Here is a 20,778-nt window from a genome sequence, read left to right as displayed (position 1 = left end):
ATTCAGGTATCATTCTGAAAGTCACTAATGTGTCCAGACAACGTTAGTGAATTTTTCCCAAAAGAGAATTAAAACAAAAGTGTAATCGCCAAATTTAGGTGTGCATATCAGTCAATTTTAACATAATAATGAAAATTTCTCAAAAATGAATATCATTTTTCTAAAAAAAGTTATGGTCATTTTTTAGTAAATTAAAATTGTCCTATGTGTAAATTTGAGATTTTTGATGGGAATCTAAGTTCTAAAGCCCAGATTGCTCTAAAGGATGTCCATGCTAAGAATGATGTTACGCATATTAGCAAGTTCCCAAGGTGTTTGACCAATGAAATAATTCTTATAAAACTTAGAGTATCTCCAATGGAGATGTCAAATGGCTTGTGTCAGATTTAAATTTGAAGGTTGACATGGCAATTGACATTTTATTAACATTTCTCCTCCAACCCATTAGTTAAATATATATATATATATATATATATTATATATATATATATATATATATATATTAATCCTGATCCTATGTTCTCCTCTCTCTCTCTCTCTCTCTCTCTCTCTCTCTCTCTCTCTCTCTCTCTCTCTCTCTCTCAATTCCTATAAGCAAGCACATCTCTTCCAGTTTGAGAGCAGTTTCTACGATCAACCATGGATAAGAAGAAGAAGCCCAGAAGATGCAGTACAAATTCCAGCCACTGTTGGATTAGGGAAGAATAGGGACCCCAACTCTCCAGAGAAGTAGGTATGATCTATGAGTGAGGTTTGTCTGATTTGTGAGCACTTTATGTTCAATTTATGAGAGCGATGTTTTAAGTTTGTACTGGTTTTGTTGAATTGTCTTAGAGAGATGTTCTTAATGTTTCAATTGTGAGATTCATGAATGATTTTGTTATGGGTAGGCAGTAAAACGAGAAAGAAAGAGAGACTTATGAGTTATGAATGACTTTGGTCTCGGTAGGAAGGAAGGGAGAGAGAGAGAGAGAGAGAGAGAGAGAGTAACAAAAGAAAAGACAGGAGACTTTGTGGTTGTCAAATTTGACATATAGGTTTCGATCTGTCATCCACGTGGCAAGTAACATCTCAGTTGGAATTGGTTTTCATTTGTCAGTTATAGTTGTTGGGCTCTACGTGGCAAAAGATATCTCCCCTGGAAATGCTCTTAAGGAAGAAACTAACCCTAAATGCGTTGTATGACTATATAAAGGACCTTTTGTGTCATATGATACACACCATTCACACGAGAAACATGAGCACAAATCTTTCCTTTTTTCGTGCCTAAGACTTTCTTTTCTATATGTATGTCAGTTATGCCTTCAAGTGCTTAAGACTTTCTTTTCTACTAGCCTTCCTGCACGCGTGATGAGCGTGCAGAAGGGCCGCGCTCGCACGTGCGTATTTTCCTTCCTCTCTTGCTACACATGTTTGAAATATTACTCATGAGTGCGATATTGTAATTTCTGTGTTGCATATTACTTAACTCTTACACTATACAGATATTATAAAATATTGTATATATCTTTAGCAATCCATTAGTAAAAACATAAAACATGCACCGATATATACAAATCTTTACAATAGAAACATACTTTTAAAAAAGAAACTTCCACAAAGTGCCTATATACATATTTGTTCAATAAAGTAAAGTCCACATGCTCCAATCAACTCCATCTCAGCCATCCATTTGTCATCAGTCGTTGCCCAAACTACTAATTGAGAGTACAAAAAATAAAAAAACATAAGATAATGCGTTTGGTTTTTTACTATAAAGTGAAATGGATCTACTAAGTGATATAAATAGTTTAAATATAGAGTTTTCTTAGCTCGATAAAAATTACCTTTACAAATTAACAATAATATTATATGTACCTTATAAGATCTCATTAACCGGAAGGAAGTAAAATCTCTTTATAGACAACATTAGTTGTGAACACCCCTTCCTCGCCTTCGAATGAGCCTTTCTTGACTAAAACTTTGGTGGTGGCCTCTGAAACTCCTCTTGATAAAGCCACGTATAACTGTCCATGATTGAACACATGATCAGGAAGGTAAATACCCACATTTGGTATTGTTTGTCCTTGTGATTTGTTGATAGTAAGGGCAAAACTCAACTTTACAGGGAACTGCTTTCTTGTCATCTCAAAAGGGAGTCCCGAACTTTCAGCACTCTTTAAAGTGATTCTTGGTAAAAAAAACTCTTGTTCCCGCAAATTGTCCAGTTAGAATCTCTGCATCTATGAGATTGTTATATAATCCGTGGCAAGTCAATCCCGTACCATTGCACAACCCCATATTTGGGTCAATATATCTCAAAAGCATAATAGGAGCACCCTTTTTTATCGTCAATTGATGTGGCGGCATACCAGAAGGGGAAATTGAATTTAAGAATTCTTTTTGGTACATATTTCTTGTGTCATCCTCAACAGAGTCAAAAGAGTTTAAGATGCGCACTGGTCCCGGAAACCGCTTTATGATCATTTCATTGAGTACATCCACATCATCATTTTCTGGAGTAATTATTGCCCTTTCAACCATATACAAAACATCATTAACATGGCAATTCAAATTAGGAAACACTTCATTGACTAATTGGTTGATTGATTCTTCACCCTCCCATGGTATGACCATAGGTGAAGGTAATTGTATCATGTCTTCAATCACAGTCTGTCGTTCTCCATTACCAACTTGGAGTAAGAACTCTAAGAACTCAGGATCATTGATAGATCTCATATTTTGTCTCAAATGAAGGATCTTCACATCCTTCCAAAAGGAAGCATTAATTAAACTGGCTTGCACCATCTCAGACCTCATACCTTTATAGATAACAGGAAGAACTTGTCGAAAATTTCCCCCTAAAATCATCACCTTTCCTCCAAATGACAAATCTATGCCTGTTATGTCTTTGAAAGTTCGATCGAGAGCTTCAAAGGCATATCGATTCATCATTGGTGCTTCATCCAAAATTATTGCTGATGATCTTCTTATCAACTCTGCTAAATCAGATTGTTTGCTAATCGAGTATGTGGAAGACGCATCAAGATTGAGTGGAATTTTAAACCGGGAGTGTGCTGTCCTTCCACCAGGCAATATTGTTGCTGCTATTCCAGAAGTTGCAGTTGCTAATATGATATGATTATTACTTCTCAAGGTTGCTAACAATGCACGATATAAGTATGTTTTTCCGGTTCCTCCTGGACCATCGACAAAAAATACAGCAGGTTCACGACATTGAATAGCAGATATTATCGAGTTGTACGCAAAAGCTTGATCCTCATTCAAATGATGAACCGCATCACAGTCCTCTTGTGGGATGATAACTGAAACTTCATCTTCTATTACCCTTGGCAATGTTGAATTTGCACCACGATCTTCAGTCATTTCCGGCAAATCATAATGAGAAATAGACTTACTATGTTGCACCAGCAATCCGTTTAAGTCTCGTAAAAGTCTATTTGTGATATGTGTATTATCCGTGGTGCTTGAAGACGGATAGTCTTCTATCATGAAGGGATAAAATTCATGCCACAAACTTCGTACCCCATGTGGCTAGCAATAAACCAAGATGGTGACAAACAATCTCCTTAAGGATGACGGCATACATATATTGGAGGCCTTAAGTAAACACTGTCTGATACTATCATCATCTTCCAACAAACCTCGTTGTTCGATTGCCTTTTTAAATGTTGGTTGCAATATGCCATCAACTGTCCTCAAATCCTCAAATGAGGTAGGTCCTTTAACATGATTAAGAAGAACACGCAAGTAGAATTTTTCTCCCTCTGAAGGCGACACAGTATATATTCTTCCAATTACTTTTTGGTTGGTCTCCCTTACTTCCCATGTCTTGTGTTTCCCATCCCACTTGAATCTTTCAGGAAACTTTCGATATAAGTATTGGCGCGCACCTTCATAGTATAAATTCTTGGTAAAAAACTCAATGAGCATGGTCATCGAGTTTCTGTCATTTTCCAGAATGTCTGTTATAGGTTCGTTGGGATTAAAGAAGACATTGTGTCTATTGGGAAGATGAATTTGCAATCGTTGCACTGATGGATACATTCTGTTCATCACAAATTTGAATATCCTCCACAAAGCTTCTGGTGCACAAACCCATCTTGCATCAACAAAATTTCTTATTTCATCTTGATTATCCTCATGTCGAACTTCGAATGTTATTTTGTCTGGACCCTTGTAGACATATTTGTACAAATACTTGACACTCTTAATGCTGCAACAAATTTCAACATTGCTATGACAATCATATTTTGTGAGTAGCCAAGGGTTGTATAGAATAACCCATCTGTTATCCACTGGTGTATTTTCATTAAGATTAGACTGCATATGTGCTTGAATGTCTTGCCTACGGTAGACAGGATAAGAATCATTTCCTTGAAATGTGTTCGCTGAAAATGGCTTTGGATAACCTCGTTTGCAATTCCCATGCTTCATATAGGGGGATCTTCGGTTTTGCGGTCCACATGGACCGTGTATCATGTGCCCCAATACTGCACTATACAACTCTGGCTCTTCAGTTTGATTTGGTATTTCAGCCTGAACAATATGATCATAATCATAAGGGTTTGCCAACTTATCATCTTCACTTAGCATCAAAAGCATATGAACATGTGGGAGACCACGTTTATGAAATTCTATGACATATACATATGAAACCACTATACCCAAGACTCCTTTCTTGATAACATCATTCTTTAACTCTTCAAATTTGGCACGAAATATCCTTGTAGTTAGATCCAGACGATCTTGTGCTCTTTAACCAGGTAATAACTCTGCTTTTATTTCTTCCCAATTCGGATTGCATGTCATTGTAAGGAATATATCCGGCTTGCCATATTTTTGGACCAAAGCCATTACATCCTGATATCTCTGGTTCATATCACGTGGGCTTCCAATAAATGATGATGGGAAGACGGTCTTGCGACCAATGTTACCTATTTGAAAGTGTAACATTTCATGAATATTTTCATTGTAACTATACTAAAGCCAACCTTAAATGTTACTATAGTATGTGATAAGATTTGTACCTGCATTATTTTCACCAGCATTTAGCGAGTCTTGTAGTCCATCATACAACTCGCGTCGAATAGAAGTTTGATTGCAACGAATCCATCTTAATTTCTGTGTTTCAATTTTGATATAATTATCAACGACATATTGTTGCAACAGGCGGCCCCCTCGTAGTAAAAGTGAATCATCATGTTCACGGATCTGTAATGATATAGTATTTCATTAAACATGATATATATATATATATATGTATTCATATTCTAATTGACATTGAAAATATAAAGAATTGTTTGTTCACCTGTAACATATACGCATAATAATCACGACATGTCAATTTCCAACCATTATTATTTTGACTATTCACGTCCCAACAGTACGTTCCACATGGTAGCAACAATGGATACTGTAAAGGATCATAGTACCCAATACAATCTTGGATATTTAGTAGTTGACCTTGTTTTGTTTGTACCATGATATCACGACCCCTAAGATTTTCCACATCATCTGCTCCCACTATTACTGCAGCAACCTAGGACGTTGAAGGCAATGTATACTGACGTTGATTTGCAGCTTGCTCTCTAATGATAAGTCTGCAATTCTGTAAATCTTGGCGTTGAGCTAGGTGATAAAATGTATGTACAAATGGATTATGTTGATTCAAGACTTATTGTATATTTTCAACAACATCTCTATGCAATGCTTCATTCTCTAGCATACGATTGTCCACTTCATGGTCTGTGTCGTATATATACAATTGTAGAAATCTTGGCCTATTATCCCCATCTGGTAGAAGACTTCCTATCTTATGATATATAGATCCTTGAGGACGAAATGTGAAAGTACCACCCCATGTCGCTAGATTTTGATCGACATGCACGCCCATGGATGTGAATGAAAAGACATGTTTATAGGCCCGAATATTTTGCCTAAAATGGGTGCCTTGTGGAGTTTGAGCAGAGAAGAGCTCGATCATTTCTGGAGGAGATTGTACTGGAGGAAGGACAGTCTTTCCATTCAAGCAACACATATCTTTACTTTCGTGATGAAATAGGCGGGCAAGACAATATGGGCATGTGGTTGGTGCTGGCAAATGAAGTTTTGTAACTCCAATGCTCTCATGAAAATTTCGGGCACAATTATGTGATCCGCAACCTCTAGCTCTAGGACGTATATGCGCAACACCGTTATTTTGAGGAATCAGGTTATTAGAAGTTCCTGTTATAAACAACAATGTCAATAATTGTACTGATTACTGAAACAATATTGAAGAATATATTAATGTTAAATATTTGTTACCTTCATTCACTGCCAAGACATCGCCATTGTTTGTTGAGTTCTGATTAAGTCCATGATTAGGTACTTCCGACCTATTCGACCGTGCTAGTTGCCTTATATGGCTTAAGCGAATTCTATTTGGAACTTGAATGTTATCCCCATGATTTGATGTTTGCACTGTAGAAGTTGTATCATGAGATTGAATTCGATCACCGTGATAATTGGCTCGTCGTCGTGCTAAATACTCATCTCGTTGTTCTGGATTCATTGAAGCTCTCCAAATGCTTTGACTTGTTCGCCATTGCACTCTTTGACTGTCTCTTTGAGAAGATGGTATAATATGGTGATTGGATTGATTCTCTTGTTGAACTCCTATGTTTTGCACGTAAATAAAATGGATTGGTTTTTAAAATGTCTAAGAAAAATATAAAGTGTTTAGAGCAACACATCCAAAATAAAAAATAGTTCATTTTTAGTAAACTATAGTTTTTATCTTTAACAATGACATCAAGTTAGATAGATATTAACATGATTGTAGTTCCATGTCATGCCGCATGGTTCGAAATCTTGCAATTAAACTTTCTTCTAGTTTGGAGAACACCTGGCGACATATTGTCAACATTACAAAATTATCCCTTTAAAAAAAAAACAATCAGTGCTTTCAACTTCTGTTTTTTTAACACAGGTATATATAAGAATATATCCTTGGAAGACTCTATTCCAAATAGTTATACATTACCGCTGAAGATGTTTGTCTTTTGTAAGACTCAAAGTAGAAAGTTACCGGCCATTGCTCCTAATTGATTTGCCATACTTCTGTCCTCCACACTTGTGTTTATCATCTGCCGCCGTAAGTGGTAATTAGCACGTCTTCGGGCTAAACTTTCTGCTCGTTGTGAAGAACTTAATGACTGTCGCCTCTCTCTTTGACGATTATTTCTACGCTGTCTTTCAGCCTCAAGTGTATGAAGACGGTTGCGTCCCTGTATAGGAAATTGATAAAAAATAAAAATAAAAATAAAGTAGAAAAGGTTTCCACTAATTGAGAACATCTAACAAATGAAACAATGTATAATGCAAATTGACCTGATCTTCCTCAGATGGGTGAGACTGCGATGAAATAGCTTGTGCAAAACTCATTCCTTGTCTTCCTTGTCTTTGGGAGGTATTTGTACTCTGCCTTTCTGTGTCGGGCGCATGAACATGGGATGGTCTCTGTAGTCCAGAATGATATTAAGTTCCAAACACAATCATAAATCAAAAAAGGTTCCATCAGTTGTTAAACTTTATCTACCAATGAAAGAAAAGTATAATGTTAATCTACCTGGCCTTCATTGGATGGGTGAGAGCGTGATGAAGAAACCTGTCCCATAATAATCTTACATGTAAAATGATAAGATCTTCTTTTACATATAGCAAATTCTCCACTGAGGTAGTTCGAACTTCTCAAAACTCTTGTGCTAGTTCCTGTTGTACAGAGTGAAGAAAATCTCTTATTTGATCCCCCTTTGGTACCTGAAATAGTGACCAGAAAACATCAAAATTGAAAAAGAGTGAGATAGAACAAACAGAAGCCAGACAATAGAATCACTTCGTATCTTCTCCTGCTCAAGAAACCACTGTTTTCACAACCTTTCAAGCCCAGATTGCTCTTCTGCCTCCCGCTCAGTGAAACAAATCCATAGCTTAGACACAAAAATAGGGGAAGGGCCAGCTACTTCCTATGTTCTCCTGCTGAATAATTCGTTCAAGAATGTCTACAGATTATTTGAAGCAAAAAAGAACACAATTCATATAAACGCTTTGTTCTTAATTGGCTAATTGAAAAGTTTGTTCTCTACCCAGCTTTGTATCTCAAAATTAAATTTTTTGTTTTTATGCTTAAGCTAGAGTAGGAATATGAAGTAAGATGAACTAAGACGATTAGAACAATACCTCATTTTGGCCAGCCACTCTTTTTCAAATTAAAAAAACCAAACCAAACCTGGAATATAAGAAATTTGACGTTATACAGTAATTCCTCAAATATTCAATATTCCTGAAAAGCATAGACGAAACAAAACAATTAGATAGGAAATCCCAAAATCAATAAACAAAATACTATAATCATCCAATTAACAATTTCTTTCACCCTGAATGTTGATCTTTCAAAGTCTGTACCGATTACCGAATAAAGATTTTCATACCCTAAATGTAAGTTTTTCATATCCATTATCACAGAAAAAGAATAGAGCTTTCATGAAAACCATTTAAATCTAAAAGAACCATTGCACAAAGCAAAACTATAGGAATAAGTGTACTTGTTTCTAGTTTGAATTTCCTGGCAAAGAAACACCAGTACCCAAAATTTGACAGAACTATAAGCTATAGAGTTTATCAATACTCTAAAACTGTAGAAATCGGTATAGCCATAAATTCTCGAACCAAAAGGACAAACTATAAGGAAAATTAAACAAAAAGCCAATAGACTTACCTCTGTGCACCCCTAAAATTGCATTTCAGACCTGAACCTAACAAAAAGGAAAAAAAAAAAAAAAGGAGACTGTTAACTACTTTGTAGAAATTGCATTAATAGGAATATAGGATATAGGATTCAATGAGGTCCATATAAGGTCAACCAAACCAAAAAAAAAACTTGAACACAGAGATACCTGATTATAACATATATATGGAATTCTAAATAGAGCTTTAGTTAAGCAAGGTTGCTAGGTGCAGTGCTATACCTGCTCGTTCAATCACAATCTTATAAAATACACGAACTGCCTAATAGATGGAAAAAAAAGAGAGCAAAAAATAAGAATAAGAATAAGAAAACCACTACTGTACATTTAGTTTCTGTTCTCAGAACATTTATTATCACTGAAGCCATTATGAACATTTAGTTTCTGTTCTCAAAAGCCAAAACTAAATGCAAAACAGTATTATAGGGCATCAGAAAATAAACAACAAAAAGCAAAACAAATTGAACGTATTGAAAATTTGCAAAATTGCAATCACCATAGTTACTTAAAACTTCCACACTACTTTTCCTTACTTTTTCTCAAGCTTATGATCTCATCCGACTAAATTTAGATGAGTAAATTCAGTCTAAAAAGAGAACTAAACTTAATTTCAAGCTCTTGCATGGCAAGAATCTAAATTAACTACAAACTCATGGAATCACTTAATCCTAGTACGTCAATTTACCTCAACAAAAAGAGTGGACTCTGCAAACTAAAGTTTGAAAGTCACTTGTTGCAATCCACCAGTATCCCTGAAAATATTGAAAATTCAAGCATTGTGGTTAACCAAACAAATCATGCTAAGTTGAAACCCATTTGAACTAAAATTCAAAACTAAAGAATTGATGTTTCAGAAGTGCTCATAATCATACAATAGAAAGCAAATTCAGAATCCAAAATTGAAATCAATAACAATAAGCCTATTACACGTCTACTACCAAACTAAAGTACTTAAGAAATACAACATTATAGAGATGTATAGAACATGTGATTCCTAAATAGGTTCATTTATAGAACATATGGGGGAAAAAAAAACAAAGGATTCAAAATGAACACGGTGTTAATCACTCCTAGTTGTTTGAAACAAAAGAATAAGAAAAACTGAGCATCAAACACGTCTGAATAGAAAAAAAATGAAAAGAATAGTTAAAACCCAGAATTGAACTTAAGGTAAATGAAACCCAGATAATAGATTTAGGGATACCTTTGTTCTCAAAAAGTGAGCCACTTCCTGCATCAATGCCAGTATCGTCGTCGCTGTGTACCTGCCAGAAAACCATTAACGGTGTTGAAAACCCAAACCCCAAAAGTTAAACACAAACCCATCAAAACTCCAGAAGTGCATATGAAAATCGAAATCTGAAAATTATCCAATGACAATTATCAAGTCTGACCTTACGTGAATCTGCAAAACTGTCAGCCGACTCGATAATAATTTTCTCCTCCTATTTGATTTTGCTCTGCTCCTCTTTCTATTTGAACAGTAAATTGAGTGAGGGATGAGTATTGATGGAGCCATATGGAGTACGATCAACTCCCACGTCATCTGAATCTTTGTTTGTGTTTAGATCGTGTGCGACTGCATGCAATTCGTTTTTTACTTTTCTTTTCTCTGCCACACAATGCTATAGTTTCCGTATTTATATTTTATTTCAATTTTTTGGTACTTTACAGGAATAACCCTCTTCTGTTATTTTTAGTGAACATTGTATCTGTGGGGGACAATTTGGAGACTTCAAAAAATTGGTGAAGCCTTTGACCCCAATTATATAATAATGAACAGTGTTGACCGGACAAGAAAAACAACGGGTGTAAACCCATGCCCAGTGGCAGTGAATAGTAACTTGACTGGTCGAATTCTTGACTTCTCGACTTTGTCTTTTGTTGACTACGGGTGCACTTGCTCTAATTCATAATCTCAACTGATTGGGGCCGGTTTTGTTTCCCATATGTTCACCCGAATATTCGACTTATGAGCCGATCCTTGCTCGGGTACTTCTTGAATCGGAGAGGATCTCGGCGGGGTTGGTGATCAATCAATTCAAGGATTGCCCATTGTTTGGAGTTCATCCTTCTGGTTTCAAATTGGAAGTTTGGTTATGGTTGGGTGAAAGTTTGAACAAGATGAAAAACAGATGATAGATTTACCCTCTCTTGTTTCAACCAACCGCCCATCTCTTTCTGGAATCTGACGAAGGTTTTTTGATGAACCTGTAATTAGAGAGATTTGAGGAAGAAGGGGATCAATGACTGGTAAAACTCAAGCTGGGTAAAACCCCTCGTCACCGGGAACAGGGCTTACCCTTTTCCACCTACATTTCTGGTTCACAAAATGTCACGTGCAGGTCACGTTTGCGGGCCCAAATATTCGAGCATGGAAAGCTCGGAGCATGGAAGACGTTCCCTCTATTCATGCACAAACGTAGTGCAAAAAGCAAGTGAAGTTCAAACTCCAAAGAGTAATGGGGAAGATTCCTTCCTTACAGATACAGCACGTACTGCATCGGAACAGAAATCAGAATTGAACTCCATATGGCCAATTGGTAAAGAAAACAAACCACATAGCATGCCGTACAATCCAAAATATGTAAGATCGATATTCGCACGCAGCGAACTATTTGCAAGCAACTGATTGAAGGATGGAGATTGAAGTTGGAAGGAAAAATATATATTATATGCCTAAATGAGTAAAAAAGCAAGATCGACCTGGCTGTAAATCTCTGTCTGTACGTACTTCTTCATTTCCCTAGCAAGGGAAATTAGAATCAGGTTGTAGAACTGTACGTACGTGATGGCCGGATCTGTCTCATGAGCTAAAATACAAGCATGAGTTTATAAAGAAAGTTCATCAATTTTGGTTTCTGGCTTGTACATTAATGGTCCATTGCAGCAAAATGCCGACAAGAGGCGGAGAGGAAAGTTCTGACTCTGACAAACTTTCAGGATCTCCATGCCTCTAGTACTGTTGAGTTAATTAGCTTCAAGGTTTGGCCATGCAATAGCTCTATATAGCCTAATATTGTCACTTTACGACAATGTCGTAGACTCGTGGATAAGCAGGGTAAGTTCTTTTTCTTTTCTTTTTTGATAAAGATAAGCAGAGCAAGTTGTATATCTATGTCCTAGTCACTGCATATCAGCCTAGAATAATAAGAACTAGTTCTTTTAAATTTTCTTGAAGAATTTTTCAGCCCCAAAATTAAGGCCTTATTTAGAGAAAATTTTATAAACCGTACACAAATTAAAGACCACTAATAATTTATATACATAAAGTTTCGAAATAAGAATTTTGGTACACGAAATCTAAAACCCGACTCATTATCTAGACACGACATTATTAACACCGTTAAATTGAGGGGTAATATGGTCTCTTCAGATTTTTTACTTTGAACACCCGGCTTTCTCCCTGGGCACCCGACGTTCTCTCTCTCTCTCTCTCTCTCTCTCTCTCTATGGGCACCCATCTCTCTTCCCCCCTATCAATTCCGATCACCTCTGCAATTCCAACCATTACCATCAATCCACAGCTTTTCACATCTGCTGAATCAAGTCAATCAACAACCATTAATTCTCCCAATCCCAATCCAATTGAAGCTCAGATCCATAAAAAAGATCCAAATTCGGAGCCACCCTTCCGGTTTCAAGTTCAATGAGCGCTGACAACTCCCTCTAATCCCAATCCCCATAAACTCCTTAAGCTTCTCGTCGACGCTGTCCCTGAGCTTCATAACTGAATCGCCGGTCAAATTAACTTGAAAGGTCCGATCATGGAGGTTGGAGTAATTTGATGGTGGGACGGAGAATGGATGTTGGGTATTGGGATTGCAAGTTTTCATTGGAAACCCTGGCATCGAATACGCTTGCCAGGACTAAATTAGGTTGGATTAATCCTAAAATGGAAGAAAGAGGGTTTCTTTCCGGGATCAATCAGGGCCGCAACAACGCCCTGATTAAATCTTTGCCGAAGATCCAGCTAAAAATATGAAATCTTTGGCAACTACAGTGATGCAATTTTGATGAAGAATAGGGAAAATTGTTCTTCCATCAAATTACACCTCAAAAAAATGGAAACTTCCAACAAAAATTGTCCTTGCCTGCTGGGTTAGTCTGCAAATTGGAGAGAGTGAGAGAACATAAAATAAGAAACGTAAGAAACGTATGTAATTCCGGTCACGGCCATGGAGGAGAGAAAGAGAAAGGTAAAAGTACTAAATTACCCTCTGATAAATGAGTAATGACAAAAGAATAAATGGTGTTAATGACGTCGTGTCTAAATAGTGAGTTGGATTTTAGATTTCTTGTACCAAAATTCTTATTTTGAAACTTTATGTATAGAAATTATTAGTGGTATTTAGTTGGTGTACTGTTTGCAAAATTTTCCCCCTTATTTAAGGCCCCCTCTATTTTAGTCCTTATTTAAGGCACCCTCTATCATTGCCCTTTAAGAATATTACTCTTAGCTACGGTTGAGATAAGAAGTTTTCTTTTTTCATAGTCATGTCCTAGTAGAATGGCTTATCTTTAAATTGCGGATATTCTTATCTAAATCTATTTTGACACAGTTCTTCACTCATTTGTAGACATTATAGCATTATGGGAGAGGGTCTAATGAGGACTAGTTAAGGACTTTTTTGTGAGACCCATTGTTCAATTACATTTTGGTAAATCAACCGTTAGATAAATATCTAAACATGAGCAGATCATTTCTGCAAATTTTCAACCAAATTGAAATTCATTAAGGCATTTATAATAGTGATTTATCATTTATGAACATGAACGGTTCAAATTTGACAGATTTGGTTCGTCCATTTATATGATTTAGTTCGATACTTTAACGATTTCCAATTTGGTTGAAAATTTGTAGAAGTGATCTGCTCATGAATATCTAAACATGTAATGGTTGATTTACTGAAATGTAATATAAAAAAATAGGTCTCACAACCATTAATCGAAAATACCTCAACTAGTCCTTATTAGAGACTCTCCCTTAGCATCATAATGAAATTGCAAGTATGCATATTCTAAAATCATCTTTCTAAGATTATGTATACAAAGATAAAAGTTAGTAAATCTCTCTCTCTCTCTCTCTCTCTCTCTCTCTCTCTCTCTCTCTCTCTCTCTCTCTCTCTCAGGGTGGGTTTCCTTGCCCTAGCCCTCATTTCTCCTTTTGACGGTGGCAGCGGGTGTTAGGATAATGGCAGCAGGCCTCAGGATGGTAGCCTCGGCTGGTCTCAGGCGTATGGGTGGGCTCAACCACACTTTTTCCTTCATTTTATTTCTACAGTGGGTGGGAATAGGATGGCGATAGGCAACTGTTTGAATCTCTGTGATGATCGTCAGTCTTCTTCCTTCTTGGGCGATAAAGGGTTGGATAGATTGGGGTTTGCTGTTGTTGACTGTGGTGGGGATGACATTTGGCAATCTGCTGTTGCGATAACTGCTAGTGTTAGCGGGCATTGCTGTGCTGGTGGTGGTCCAGGCCGTGGAGATAATGGTTGTTGTTTAGTGGCTGTGGTGGCGCTAGATCAGGTTATATCGATATGGTTAGACAGGTTTGGTGGCTGCGCCTAGAGGTGTCTATCAGCGGCAGTGATCGGACGTGGGCAGCTAGGTTTTGGATTTTGGGCCCCTTGTTACTGCTTTTGGGCATTGGGCTCTAGCTATGGGCCTATGGCCTATGTTTTAAGTACATTATTTTCAACTTGGCTTGTATTAGTTGGGTTGTTAGACCTCCAATTTTTATTTTTATTTCTTATTTTTTCATTGATTCTGGGGAAACCCCGTCTATGCAGGGTGCTTCTTGGGGTACATAAATAATATTGGAGAATATTCTTGACATGCGTTCGAAGACTTCCCTAGTAGTGACAAGTTTACTTGGTTACATGGAGCTTAATCCTATGATTACATTATGTTTGTTTAGTCTAGGGTTTTTCTTTAGACTTTTCATTCGTGGCTCATTTATGTTGTAACACGGTTATTCAAGTAAAGCATTCTTTACAAAGTTTCCTACTATTGCATTTAATGGAATGACACCCCCTAAAAAACTTTTTTTCAAAAAAAAAATATGTATACAAAAACATTTTAGTCATTGTTAAAGGAAAAACACGTTATGTACCTTCGTCAAAGTAACTGACGAAGAGGGAATTAGGAATTAGCGGTTTGTCATTATTGTAATTGCTATTACCATTGTAATCCTCATCCTATATAAAGGGACTATCTAATGAAATGAATAGACTAATTTTCCCATTTTACTTTTACACGTTATCAGCACCCTCAGAGCCAATAGCCAAGAAAAAAGAGGAAAAAAACTCTAGATCTTTTTTTCCCATCGACACCAGAAGAAAACAAAACTAGAAAGGAAAAAAACCCAGATCTGTCAAGCCAAGCCGCATGGCCTAGCTCAGAGCACAGAACCCACCGGATCTGGATCGGCTCCTCAGATCGTTACACACGCCTGCATCAACACGTGCGTGCGCTAGGATCGTTTTGTTTTCTCGAAACCAAGAATGAATTGAGGAGAACTTGAGTGATTAGTTGATAGTGTGACTACCCACACCATATTAAGGAATAGGCAATTATTCATTGAATTAATATCCTATAATTCCTCTATGACTATGATGATGGGATCATCACAAGAAATAAAAGGGTGAGGACATGCCAAATTTTGCTGCCTAGTGATACAATATTTAAAGTCACAGACGCTCTGTATGCACCAAGAGCTAATCGAACCTTTTTAAGTTTCAAAAATATTCGTGCCAACAGTTATCATATAGAGACCCAATGTCAGAATGGAACCGAATACCTTCATATTACCTCTAATGAATGTGGAAGTAAACACATTTTAGAGAAACTAATGAGTCAATTTAGTGGACTGTACCTCACTATTATTCGGATCATTGAATCTTATGCTGTCACAAATAATTAATGAAATACAGGCTTTGGCATGACCGCCTAGGGCACCCTGGTCGTGACATGATGATCCGTATTTTAAAGAACTCATACGGACATCCCTTCTTTCGAATGAAAAATATAATGGGACAAAAATCCTCTACACTGCAAGGTGTCGGTCATAGTACTGCTCAAATGCAGCCATTGCCTTCTAAAGTACCAGAAGGTGTTGGTCCTAATACATCCCTCCTATTATGCCTCATTGACTATTTCAAAGGCACATCACTCGTTTTGCAAAGCCTACTCTTTAGCAAAAATAGGATCGAGACCTTCCTATGCTAAAGATACAAAACCAAACATTCCATTCTTACAAAGGATACAATGAGAGATATGTGGACCTATCCATCCAAAATGCTGACCATATATTCAAGTATTTTATGGTTCTTGTGGATGCTTCGACACGCTGGTCACATGTCGCATTATTGTCCACAAGAAATGCTGCATTTGCAAAACTCCTAGCATAGATTATACATTTAAGGTCTCATCACCCTGATCACCCTATCAAGTCTATAAGGCTTAATAACGCTGGAGAGTTTACATCAAACGCATTTGATGATTATTGCATGTCTATTGGGATCGATGTCGAGCATCTTGTACCCCATGTGCATACACAAAATGGTCTTGCAGAAGCCACCATCAAAAGGCTACGTATGGTGGCTAGAGCACTGGTTATGCACACCAACTTGCCTATATCTGCCTGGTCTTATACAATATTGCACGCAGCTTTACTTATTCTTTTCAGACCCACTGCTAGCCAACCATTTTCTACATACCAATTGGTAACTGGATATGAGCCTGACATTTCACACTTACGCATATTTGGTTGCGCAGTATATGTGCCTATTGCGCCCCCACAGCGTACCAAAATAGGTCCTCAGAGACGATTAGGTATTTATGTTAGATACGAATCTCTAACAATTATCCGCTATTTGGAACCCTTGACAAGCGGTCTTTTTACTGGTAGATTTGCAGATTGTCACTTTAATGAGATAGTCTTCCCGTCGTCAGGGGGAGATAGGAAAAAGGATTTTTCAAGGAAACGACATGAATTGTCGTGGTTTGTCCCCACTCTTTCTCATTTTGATCCCCGCACTTCATAATGTGAAAGTGAAGTGAAAAGAATAATCGATCTTCAGAATGTAGCAGATTCAATGCTAGATGCGTTTACTGATATCGCAAAAGTGACGAGATCATATATACCAGCTGCAAATGTGTCTGCAAGGTTAGAAATCACCAATAAGGGGCACGCCGCCGCAGATAGAGGTGCTGCAACTGCACTTAGTGGAGGTGTGGTTTAGGTTGTGGCTCCCCAAAGGAAGATGGGGAGGCCACTTGGTTCGACTGACACTCACCCAAGAACGAAGAGGGCGAGTAAGGCACAAACCGATCTATTAATCATCAATGTAGAGAATCCCTCTCATGAGATTGTCTCTTATTATAGTTATGTCATGAATCAATACTAGAGGACGCTCCGATGTTTGAAATGATTCTAAAGAACAAAGAAATCTCAATGGATTATGAGAGTGTGTATGTGTTGATGGAAAGATCTTCCATACACATTGATGATGTATTTGTAAACACTGTTGCTCAAGAAATCATAGAGTACGATAATATTGAACCACGCTCTGTTGCAGAATGTCAACAAAGAGTATATTGGCCTAAATGGAAAGAAGCAATATAGGCAGAACTAGATTCTCTGGCAAAGAGACAGGTATTTGGTCCGGTACTGCTAACCCCACCAAATGTAAAGCATGTAAAACATAAATAAGTTTTTGTCAGAAAGCGTAATGAGAAGAATGAAGTCATGAGGTACAAACCTCGCCTTGAGGCTCAAGGTTTCTCACAACGCCCTGAAATTGACTACGAGGAAACATACTCTCCCGTAATGGACGTTATAACATTCAGCTACTTAGTTAGCCTGGTAGTTTTCGAATGACTGGAAATGCAGCTCATAGATGTGGTTACTGCATATCTCTATGGGGATCTTGATTCATATATATATATATATATATATATATGAAGGTGTCTGATGACCTTACATTACCCAAGTCAAGTGATTCTAAACCACGGAGTGCGTTTGCAATTAAGTTGAAATACTTACTTTATGGATTGAAACTGTCACGCTCCAAACACAAGAACTCCGGGCGTGATGGTTTGGACATCAAACAAAACAGCTAAGAAAATTTTCCTTTAAACAAAGGCAACTAACTATGTCCCAAACTCACAATGTGAATACAGACTCGTTCTTTAGAGTCACATATTACATTACACATAGTTTGCAAACTAAATTGTGTTAACAATATAATCAGAAACCATTCCTCAGAGCTTACTACATAGCTGAAGTCTTAACAACAGTAAAGCCACAAAGTTAGCTTCCTACTTGATCAGCTGCTACAAGGTCTCAACTTCAACCACGATTTCCCTGACCAGCAGGATCAACCCCGACACCATCGAACAGTGCACCGGGTTGCCACACAACAAACCAGGTAAGCTTATGAAAGCCTATATGAGTAAACTCAAAACCACAAAGCAGAAACACAATCTTAAGTCACCTCAACCTAAATGACGATAAGCACAAACTCACAACTACAACCATCAATTTCATATCCTTCCATATCATGTTTACGTAAGTCAACTCGTGACTAAAACCACATGTTCAGGTTCTCAACCTAGCATCCAATTACATAAATTCCAGTCAGACAAAACCTCCACAAGTAATGTTTGAACCCATTTTAAACGCAAAACGGCGAATCACAAAAATCACACTCCTTTCCTTCCCACTAGAACTCTTTTGTCATTCGATGACAACAAAGGTGAAAATCAATGAAATCACCTTCCTATCCTCCCCATAGGGAACAATCCTCAACACAATGGCCTTTCAAAACATTCAAAGCCTTAACAGTCAGACCAAGAAGAAAGCAAGGAAATCACCAATCAAATAAAGGTAAAACAATTCATAGTAGCCCCTGCGTATAGTTTAGTTCAGGAGGTTACTTTAAACCAAACAATTCAAGTCATAGAAATCATCACAACACATGCTCTGATATCTATAGGTAGCACCGACCATCACAGCAATCCTTTCAATCGTTGTTAACTTAATAACAATTCAACTCCTTTACAGAGCAATCATCACACTGATCGTCACACAGATGTCACCGGTCATCACACAGATAGAAATCATCTCACGGATCATCACACATATGTTACCGGTCATCATGCAGATATTCCTACACAAGCTTTACATGGTAATCATCACAAAGATTCATCACACTGCTTATTCCACCAATCATTATACAGATAATCCTACACAAGCTACCATATCTTAAATCCCCATTAAGATGGTCATACTAGACCCATGGTATCCCAACAATGAAATTCTACAATCGCCACTCAATACACAATTTTACTATTTCCAAACGATAATGAACCCAATACATCATATATTGCTCATATCACAACAAATGCACCAATACATATATATTTCACATAAATGTATACATACGTAGTCATCCATTCAGGAATGCCACTAATACCAACTATAGTCATGGTTAAACAAATAACTCCATGATAATATTATAACTTATTCATAACGAATATTGTGAGATTTACTCACCTCGAAATTCCTGCTACGTCTTTTATACATAACAAAGTAGCACAACCCCAAAAAATCTAATCAAGAGTACTTCATCCAGTACCTAATCATATACGGACTCAACTTAGTATACTAATCACAAGCGATTTAAGTCTGAAACCCCCCATTTTGATCTCAAATCCCCAAAAGTGACGCCAATCGAGGTGAAACCATATCCGAGACCACCCAAAGTCTCTGGAATACCTCTATGATCGATATGTCAAAACTACAAGTCAATCTCACGGATCGAATAATCGAGCGGTTCAAAATCACAAAAACCCTAACATGCTCATACGATCTCTAAAAATTACGTATTATATATCGAAATGCTCGTATCGTCGAGTAGATGATAAATAACACAAGAAACTGTCCCTTACATGGCCAGAACGCCGCCAAAGCTCCACCACAGGCGGTGACACAACCACCACAATCACCGCTGGTCAAAACATAAAACCACAACAATCCAACCGTCCAAAATGTCAAGAACACCAAGTAGAACAACTTTAATACCTGGGTTTCAAGCCAACTCTACCTAGATCGCCGTCGATTGCTGTCCAAATCTAGAAAAATACTGTTCACCTCGAGTTGCAACTCCACACCGAGAATCGCTCCAAACCACCACCAACGATCGACAGGGGAATCTCCCATGAAGCTAACAAGCTCAGTTTGAGCCGCTGCCGTAGCCAAAGGAGAAAGTTTCGGTCGGGTTCATCTGCCTCTAACTTCGCCGCCTTGCAGCATCGCCGTGAGTGCGAATCGCCACTAGAGGATGCCACAGAGAGGAGCGCACAGAGGAGGCGAAGATGTGTGTGCAGGTTTCAAGGCCGGAGGTCGCCGGAGTTAAGAGAAAAAGCCGGGTCGGGTCGAGTAATATCCGCCTGATTCTGGGGCTCGAGGAGAGAGAAGAAAGCATTTATGATTTTCCTATTTCGGAAACTTTCCGAAAATGTAATTAATGAAATCCTAAAATAGAAATTCTATTTATAGTAATTTCCAAAAATGGCAGAAATTTCTGTTGACCATAACTTCTTCATACGAACTCTGATTTATGCGTGCTGCATGTCTATGAACTTGTATCGATGCGCTTTACGACTTTCGTGAATGAAGTTTTTGGAGAATCTCAACGTATAAAAAGTCAACCTTTTGATCCCTTAAAAATATAACGTTTCGAGTAATTATTCGTCTGAAACATTTCCGCTTCATCCACGAACCACAAAATCGTCCAACAACTACTAATTAAATTTCGGAACAATCCTCGAAAGATAATAATAAATTTCTGGGGTATTACAGAAACAATCTAGGCAGATGTGGTATGCCCGTCTAAGTGACTACTTGATTGGGAAGGGATATAAGAACAATGAATTATGCCCCTGCGTATTCATAAAGAAAACAAGTTCCGGATTTGCAATT

At 37.6% G+C, this 20,778-nt stretch overlaps 2 protein-coding genes across 3 annotated transcripts; both read right to left on the bottom strand.

Annotated features, from left to right (window-relative positions):
* Positions 1-1,871: 1,871 nt before the first annotated feature.
* Positions 1,872-3,524, bottom strand: LOC112174462 (ATP-dependent DNA helicase PIF1-like). Its single transcript, XM_024312241.2, has 2 exons — positions 2,177-3,524; positions 1,872-2,121 (listed from the first exon to the last, which is right to left on the bottom strand). Exons 1-2 carry the CDS (start codon positions 3,490-3,492, stop codon positions 1,872-1,874), a joined length of 1,566 nt encoding a protein of 521 aa, XP_024168009.1. The 5' UTR covers positions 3,493-3,524.
* A 3,429-nt stretch (positions 3,525-6,953) lies between these two features.
* LOC121050255 lies at positions 6,954-10,299 on the bottom strand. 2 transcript variants are annotated; one of them, XR_005802491.1, is made up of 8 exons: positions 10,184-10,299; positions 9,994-10,054; positions 9,475-9,541; positions 8,762-8,798; positions 8,273-8,326; positions 7,613-8,022; positions 7,375-7,503; positions 6,954-7,271 (listed from the first exon to the last, which is right to left on the bottom strand). XR_005802491.1 is itself a non-coding variant. In XM_040509780.1 (3 exons), exons 1-3 carry the CDS (start codon positions 7,658-7,660, stop codon positions 7,056-7,058), a joined length of 393 nt encoding a protein of 130 aa, XP_040365714.1. In that variant the 5' UTR covers positions 7,661-8,106; the 3' UTR covers positions 6,954-7,055. The 2 variants fall into 2 exon arrangements, 1 of the variants encoding a protein (XP_040365714.1); XM_040509780.1 differs by lacking the exons at positions 8,273-8,326; positions 8,762-8,798; positions 9,475-9,541; positions 9,994-10,054; positions 10,184-10,299 and having other exon boundaries at positions 7,613-8,106.
* Between the last annotated feature and the right edge of the window lie 10,479 nt (positions 10,300-20,778).

The sequence above is a fragment of the Rosa chinensis genome, chromosome 6 (genome assembly GCF_002994745.2).
Source record: "Rosa chinensis cultivar Old Blush chromosome 6, RchiOBHm-V2, whole genome shotgun sequence".
NCBI classification, from domain to species: Eukaryota; Viridiplantae; Streptophyta; class Magnoliopsida; order Rosales; family Rosaceae; genus Rosa; species Rosa chinensis.
This window is presented reverse-complemented; position numbering and strand designations above follow the sequence as displayed.